The 8,256-nt window shown below is 40.7% G+C and overlaps 1 protein-coding gene across 1 annotated transcript; it reads left to right on the top strand.

Moving 5' to 3' along the window:
* Positions 1 to 6,240: 6,240 nt before the first annotated feature.
* irx7 (iroquois homeobox 7) lies at positions 6,241 to 7,648 on the top strand. The gene is made up of 2 exons (XM_072367126.1): positions 6,241 to 6,473; positions 6,641 to 7,648. Exons 1-2 carry the CDS (start codon positions 6,252 to 6,254, stop codon positions 7,412 to 7,414), a joined length of 996 nt encoding a protein of 331 aa, XP_072223227.1. The 5' UTR covers positions 6,241 to 6,251; the 3' UTR covers positions 7,415 to 7,648.
* Positions 7,649 to 8,256: the final 608 nt, after the last annotated feature.

Raw genomic sequence — 8,256 nt, 5'->3', positions numbered from 1 at the left:
GTGTATTGTGGTATTCTCTGCCTCTAACGCTCTTGGTTCTGCATTGCTCACTTCAAACACACCAATAAATTGTTGCATGCCTACTTTGCTGGTACACTAGAATCGACAACTCCAACAACTTGTGATAATGCTTTTCTCCCCACCTTTCTACACAATAAGTTGAGTTTTTTAAGCTGCCTTTGATCTCACTTTAACTACCTGACTTTGTGGGCTACAGCTGGAGCAAATATGGGCCCTGCTAACTCTCTATTCGGCTTTAGACCTTAATTCCTGATTAGCTGAAAAGGGCAGCACTTGCTTTTGGGTCTTGGATATCAGACGACACAGAGGGGAACAGAGGCAAGTGTTTTTGTGCTTCATTTTTGAAGCGGGGATGTTGGAGGGATAAGAGGGAGTTTCTGTAATAGATACTTATCTTACTGCCCTCAAGCCCCTCAAACAAAGTCCCCCTCTGAAGAGATTATAACCCAGGGAGGGCACATTAACTCTAATCCCGTGCTTTGAGGCCTTGCACCCCCATCCCACCCTCTGTCCCACTTATTTCAACCCTTCTGTTGTTGCGCGGGGGGGTACCTTGTATCTACTGCATGTATGTGTAAGGCCTGTTTCTACATATGAGGGTTATGTGTGTGCGCATGTATGTGGTTTGTGTGCAAGTCAAGGGGGGGTGGAGTGACTGCTTCAATAGCACACTGACTCTAATGAAAAGCATTGAGGGGTGCATACTGCTGTGTAACTGATTCCTCTCTCTGAAGAGATTAGGCGCTACATTGTTGGTTCGGTTGCTCATTTCCATGAGAGCACAGCCTCCCAACAGCGGCTGCTTGGCTTTGTTATTTTGAGTTGGAAAACACAGAGGCCAGTGTCCCCGGCTTCCTTGTTACCATTGTTTCACAAATAGACCAAAATGTAGATGTCACGTCACAGATGCCCAATAACCTCATTAGCTGCTCTCTGTGAGGCTTTAGTGAGAAAATAATAGATGCATGAACTTCACTTTGTTCAGTGGATGGAGTTATGGTAAGAGTACTTTGAAAAACTTTTGTTTCTCTGTAAATTTATGAAGGGGGAAAACATGATGATTTGTCAGGTAACTGGTCCTCTGATGGTCCATGTATAAGCAATTCATTTGTGCCAGTGTAACACTATACTATACAGTGTGTACATGGAGTGCCTTAAGGAAGTTGTTTTGGGCCACTCAGTTTTCACTATTGATCTTTCATTAGTTACTTATAAAGATAGATGTGTCACTGTACACTGATGATGGCCACAACAATTAACAATTAAAAGACTAATCTTAAACAGGAGCTGAAGTTGATTGTTGACTAGATTCGTAATAAATTTTGAATGTTTCCAAAACAACTATCATTGGAACATGGACTAATATCCCCCTATTTTCAAAACCAAAGTGTAATCTTGGTATAAATAGCATATTAACAAGGCAGGTGGAAGTTAACATAGATGAAAAATGATCATAAACACATCAGGCATGGGAACTAAAATGGAGAAGAGTAATTAGTAAAAATGTTTAACACAACAAACAAGTAATTCAAACTTTGGTTTGGTCTCATGTTATTGATTACTCTTTAATAGTTTTGTCCCATACTTCACAAGGTAATATATATAAAAGCATGTGCAGCTCTTTCTTTTGAACCAAAGTTCTGAAAATTCATGACTCTGTTTGTTTCAAGTTGAAAAATGTAAAAAGAATATTATTTTAAAACGGAACTTCATCAGTTATTGATTCGGTTTAGTCCGCATATGTTTTTTGCATTTCCATCACATAACTAGACTAAGGAGGCTGCTGCTATACAAAAGCTAATGGGAATCTTAATGAACAAACAAACATACACCACATGCTAGTAAAGTCAAACCTAATTTGTAGAAGGGGTAGGACATCTTTTTAATAAATTCATTAATAGCACTGACACCACAGTTGGAATCAGATATAAATGTTTCTTAATGTGTTCCTGTAATTGTCAGGAAAGATGAAAAAGTCAAACTTAAAAACAAAACAAAAAAACAAAAATGTCCTCATCAGCAAAGTTTGATGTCATTACCTGTTCATAAAATCTTTGCATTCAGTCAAAAATAAATGCTTGATAGGATATGTATTCTTATAAAAAAGAAAGAAAGAGAAAGCCTTTTTCATTTGAATTTGTCTTTTTACTCTTGATTAAAGCTGCTACTGCACTAAAAACATCTGCCCTACATATGCTAATGCTTATGCTGATTTGAGGGAACACCCCACAGAGAGATGCCAATCCTAAAAAGTGAAAAAACGAACACAGTAAAATTTTTTGCAATAAACTTCATCATAAAAACAGGCTACGTATAGTAAATTAAAACATATCTGCCTCTTAAATTGCACATATTTGCAGCAGAAACCTGCAGCTGAGGTGGATAAATAGGCTGCAGTGAGCTAACAAGCAGATCTGCAACAACGAACACACTGGGGGAACTGTTCTGACCAGGCTCCAGTAAACTGGCCCAGGCCTCTGGCTGGGGGATCCTGGGGTCCCAGCACCCACCCACCAGGGCCCTACACATGGAGTTACCAGCAGCAGCTGTCACACCGGCCATCACAGTCTGACCAACGCCGCCTGTCACTCACCCAGCAGAGGGCCGTCAATCAGGTTGCACCCAGGAGGGAGCTGGGAGGCTGGCCACTGCCCGGCCTTAAACAAAGACATACTTACATTTGCAAGCGGTTTTAGCGCCACTACTATTTTGAAAGAATGATAGAGTGGCCCTGATAAGAGTAATGACAAAGCACAAAGACTGGAAGGGTTTCTGAGAAGAGGGGGTCAAATAGTAAAGAGGTGGGAGAGCTTGATAACATTCACACTTGGCTTACATCTCCCATTTGTGTTGGTGTCCCAGGCAAATCCCATTAAGGAGGAATACGGGAGCTGGTTGGAGACCAACATATAATCGTTGTCAATAGTTGTCCTCCTAAATTTGAACTTAGTTAATAATTACATTTTTTTATTCTTTTTTTAATCTACACACTTTTGATCTCATTTGACTTTTTATTGATCAATACTTTCCTGTGATAAAATTCCATCCTGTCTAGTTCAGTTTCATGAGCCTTTGTCAATCCAGCAAAAATAAACTAACAAGTAATAGGTGTTAAAGACTGCTGATTCTCTTCTGGCTTTTGTTGTCTCGTTCACACCTTCCTCTGAGCTATTCTAAGTGCTTGTTTCGTCCCTTTTGTCAGCTTGTAGGTTGGGGATGTTCTTTAATTGAAGTCACACTCAAAGCTATTGTCCTGACCTGCTTGTCACCACTTGCACTGCACTGTCATTCTGCTTTTATTCCAGAACTAACACCTTCTTCTTAGTGTGTCATAATGTGGAATAAGCACTGGATTTGTACATAAATGGGGACAGAGGGCACTGTTTCAGCACAGAACAGCAGCTCAGGTGTTATCAGAGATGAAGATAATTTCATCCTCTTTGCTATCTCGTATTATCTCTTTAGGTACAGGACAACCATGCTCCATTTGGTTACATTTCTCTCCTGTAAACGACTGACATCCTAACAACAAACAGTGCAACCTAAACCTGTCAGAGCAGAACCAACACCTGCATTGTAGCCAAGCTGCCAAAAGAGGAAGAGAATGAAAGAAGTTCTACAAGCAGGACAAAAGCTGCAGCCCTGAGCTGTTTGTGTTGGGAGATGTAGACTACCGATGCCATAAGCCTTCTTCTCTTTACTCTCTAGTTGACCCATTGTTGTTCTTGTACAAATTTGCTTTAGGCTATGTAGACCCCACCCAAATAAATTCCTCTTTCCCCTCCGCCTTCCCTGCTTTTTGGTTTCTGTTGGTACAACAGCAGCTCTTTCTCCATGAAGCCTCATACCAAAAACACAAACTATCAAACCTATATTTTTCATTAATCAATAATTGTTATATCACAAAGAAAAACAGCACATGCTGCATTATGAGAAGCTGAAACTTGGTCAAGAGTCACAATTATTGCATGAAAATTAGAGAAAATTTAAAATACCAATTTTTCTGTGTAACAGTTTCAGTTTTTTTGCCACATTCCTTTCACAGTCTCTGAAATGATACTGAACACATACAACAGTACTCTCTTTGATAATCACTGGAATACTTTTTCATTCAACTGACACATTTTTTGCTGTAAAATGATTAATACTTTTTTACACATCTCTTCAGATTCCAAATCAGTTACAGTACAATCAGTGCTAAAGTTGTTTAGTTTAGAGTTGAAAGAAAAAAAGAAAAAATGGCATCCAGAAGGCTCACCTCCTAATCTCTTTAACTTTCCTGTGTATAATTTCCTTTGTAGTTCAAAATGAATTGAGAACATTACACAGTTCCACTACACAGTGGGTTTTATCTCGTGGTAGTGTATATTACAGACGTATAGTTGTAAATGAATGTGTTGGATTACAAAGACTCATCTTTGCCTGTGACATGAAATGCAGTCAAAGAGCAACAGAAACAGAAACTTCCAATAAAACTATTGTTTGATTGTAAACTGTAATCTGATAGTTTCTGAAATTTCTCGACATCAAAGGTAATATCAAACATTTCTAACTTTGAGGATTTTTTTTTAGATGATGCATTCACAGGTCTGCATTTCAAACGGGCTGACAATGTGCATTAAAGTAAAAAAGATGTGTTTCCTTTATTTTATCTTTGATTAATTACAGGATTTTTGTATATTACCCAACTGTACCTTAGAAAACTGTTAGTTTTCTGCAACAAGGCAATAAATGCATTCATTTGTACAGTTTTTTCTTCTCTCGTTTCTATTATATTTCCTAATTTAACCCATTCTTAACCGAAGTAAAAAAAGAAGTAAAATACCTATGTAAAACGTGAGTTTGATATGTTTGTCGCCTACATGTTAGAAATGGATTGGAAAGTTCTTCTTAGGTTTATTAAATCAAACATCATATGGACATGTATTCAGAAATATTTTTCATATTTGTAAATGTTAAGTACAAGGAGTTAAAATGTGTAATTTTTTTTTTTTTTACTTAAAACCAAAGTTAAAAAACAAGAAAAGAAACAAGAAACAGTTCGATGTATTTGTGGATTATCAACAAAATGAGAGGATGGCGAGTTCTGTAAATTGAAAAAAAAAAATCTCTGCAGCTCTGGCTGCGACATCAAAGCGCTGCGAATAACACAACCAACACTACTACTAATACTGTTAATAAAGCAGCCAAAATAAGAGAGCTGTGCCCCTTTGAACAAAAACACTGATTTCTGTGGCTCTTTTTTTTTTTTTTTTGGGTGTGGGGGGGGGGGGGGGGGGGGTAATCTTCCGCTGTTATCTCTGAGATACACACACTGACACATTAGCATCTGTTATCTCACAATTATCATTTACATTAGTCAACACCTGTTTCACTTAACCTCGTTTAATTAGGGCCATTGAAACGTTGAAAACTATGCCATCAATCTGTGGAGGGCAGTTTGTTGTGGTCCGTACAATACATCATTTGGAGGCACGGCTCTCATTCTGGTATAGTAAAAAAAACTGCAAGAGCTCCGGTTCCAGTGGTTCCCTCTGGAACTTTTACGCGCGCATAAAAGTATTTCTTCCTTATTTGCCTAATTTGATACCGTTTCGTTGATTAATTCAATTGACACACATGGAGGTGCTGAAGTGTCAGAAACGGCAGCAGAAACTAGCGGGATGTTGTCAACTGAATCTCCACCGATTAGTGCGAGACATGGGAAGTGTTGAAATAGTCATAAAAATTACATCAAACGGCCGAGAAACCCAATGAAAACATGAAAATATAAGTGTGAAGAATTCCTGTACATGTCTCCAAACTTCAACTTTTAGATCTATCGCCTGCAGTTTATGAGCTTTAAGATGTTTTACTCTGCGTTTATAGAGCAGAAAGGCGGTTTGTGTCTAGAAGACGATCAACTAGGAGTCTTTCTCCACTTCTCCTAAGAAGGCTGTTGCATTTGAATTGAAAGTTCGATTCTCTCCAGAGATCACCGCGACGCGATAAGACGCACATATTTAGCCTCTCCATGACAAACACTAAAAGGAACAGCGGAGAGCGTCTTTGATGGGATTTGTTGCCAGTGAAAGCTGTAGGTCTTTTGAACGTAGATGTCAGTCACTACCAGAGGACCTCCTCCCCCTCTTCTCCCCCCTGCGCACACACACGCTGGCAGCTGGTGTATATAAATAGATCTGGGAGGCTGGATTGCCCCTCAGACCTGAATATCCTGGGACGCAGGAAAGATGCCCGCATCACAAACTGGATTTGGTAACTTCTTCTTGGAGAGGAACATCAGCATGCCAACTGGATATCAGATCCCGGTGCTGGGATACCCACCGGGTGTCCAACAGCAGCAGCAGGAACAGCATCTGGCGGCGATGGCATCTGGGGTTCCCATAACATACTCAGGACTACAAGGATACAACTTTATCCCTTATCCACACCACAGACATATCGCACATATGGTGAGTTGATCGTTCACAAAACAAACTAATCTGTTGCTGAGTTCGATTTTTTTTTTTTTTAGATTATTTCCCTAATCTGAACAGGCAATTACTGTCACCATCCACTAAAGTTAAATGGGCTTGTCAAACTGTGCACATGCTCATGTTCCTTGTTTTAAATCTCCCAGAGCAATGCTTTCGATTTGAAGGCCACCTCTTCCTACCACCACGCTCTCTTGGCTCGCGGGGGTGCTTTCTACCCGCCCTACCGTTCGGGACCCGCTGAGGATCCCGCCAGGGTCGCCAAAGTGGCCACCCGAGAGAGCACCGGCGCGCTGAAGGCCTGGCTGAACGAGCACCTGAAGAACCCATACCCAACAAAGGGCGAGAAAATCATGCTTGCTATCATCACCAAAATGAGCCTGACGCAGGTCTCCACTTGGTTCGCAAACGCAAGGCGACGTCTGAAGAAGGAGAACAGGGTCAGCTGGGCGTCGAAGGGGAAATCAGACGAGGAGGACGAGGATCAGGAGGGAGAGAGCGACGAAGAAGAGGGCCCTTTGCAGAAATGTCATATAGATAAGCGAGAAGAGGCAGAGCCTCAAAGTGGCCGCGCAGACGCCGACGGGCCGGTAAGGAGAGAACTGGAGAGCTGCGCACCTGTAGATTCGCGCTTGGAGATTCCTCCGCGGCACAGCAGCGAACAGGACGACAGAGGGCATGGAGTCGTCAACAGAGTTGAAAACAGTGACTCTGACCACACGCCCTCGGCTTTGGAAAGTAAAGACAACATCGTGAGTCAGAAACCCAAAATCTGGTCTTTGGCAGAAACCGCCACTTCAGAGACTGTGAAGAAACCTGTGGACAGTATCTACCACCCCACCGGGAGGCTGTGGGCAGACTGGGCGTCACGAAACGGACTCTTTCTTCCAGCCTATTACACAAATCGCGAAATAGTCTGAACGGGCAATGTGGACACAAACGAAGGACTTTTTATTCTCCACAATGTTTGCACTTTATACCTCCAAACCTCACGGACCCCTAAAGTTTGCAATGACATGAAAATCCGTTGTGAAACCAAAGCAAGTTGTGTTATTGTAAATAAACCTAGATGTATTTTTCCACCAGCAAGATGTAAATTATGTTTCCTTTGTCTTTCCACAAAAAAGTATTTTGATAAAATAAACTTTGACTTAAAGCGACATTTGTGCTCAACTTGCATGCATTTAGCTTTGGCAACACCTTACACACACGTGGAATCAAAGTTAAAGCTGTAACAGAGGCACAGAAGTTGGTCATTAGTTTATCTGCATATCAAACCCAAGTCTGTTCAGACCTTCACAGCGGGTTTAAGGTGCCCTTGCTGAGTAATCCCTGCCATTAAACCTCAAACTAAAAACTGGTTAGTCTCCACATTCTTGTGTGAATCCAAGTACAGGCCACATTTTCCCCTTAAGTATGAAATACCATTTTTTTCTAAAGATCGGTATACGTGTTAGACTCCTTGAGAAGTTGCTATAATGCTTCACTGTAAATCACAGTGGTTTCATGGTAAATTCAAAGGGCCTTTAGTCCGTGAATGATAACAAAGCAGAGGCGAAAGGGTCTTGTTCTCACTTCCATACAAATCCTTACCAACCAGAACAAGAACAGATTAGCTTCGATCCGAGCCTCTCTTCTCAAAACAAATGCAATTTCAATACAATATCTTAACATGAAATTGGAAAAAATGTTGCTGTTGATAAAACTAGTCTACCTACATATTGGTTTGGACTTTTTCTTTATACAGCATATTTGCTGCTTC

The sequence above is a fragment of the Leuresthes tenuis genome, unplaced genomic scaffold (assembly GCF_036924035.1).
Source record: "Leuresthes tenuis unplaced genomic scaffold, fLeuTen1.0.hap1 SCAF_16, whole genome shotgun sequence".
NCBI classification, from domain to species: Eukaryota; Metazoa; Chordata; class Actinopteri; order Atheriniformes; family Atherinopsidae; genus Leuresthes; species Leuresthes tenuis.
This window is presented reverse-complemented; position numbering and strand designations above follow the sequence as displayed.

Bases quoted from the DNA above. Each gene is read 5' to 3' on its own strand.
- irx7 (XM_072367126.1), top strand. From the start codon at position 6,252: ATGCCCGCATCACAAACTGGATTTGGTAACTTCTTCTTGGAGAGGAAC. The intron at 6,474-6,640 runs GTGAGTTGATCG...TAAATCTCCCAG, and splicing joins ACAGACATATCGCACATATG to AGCAATGCTTTCGATTTGAA.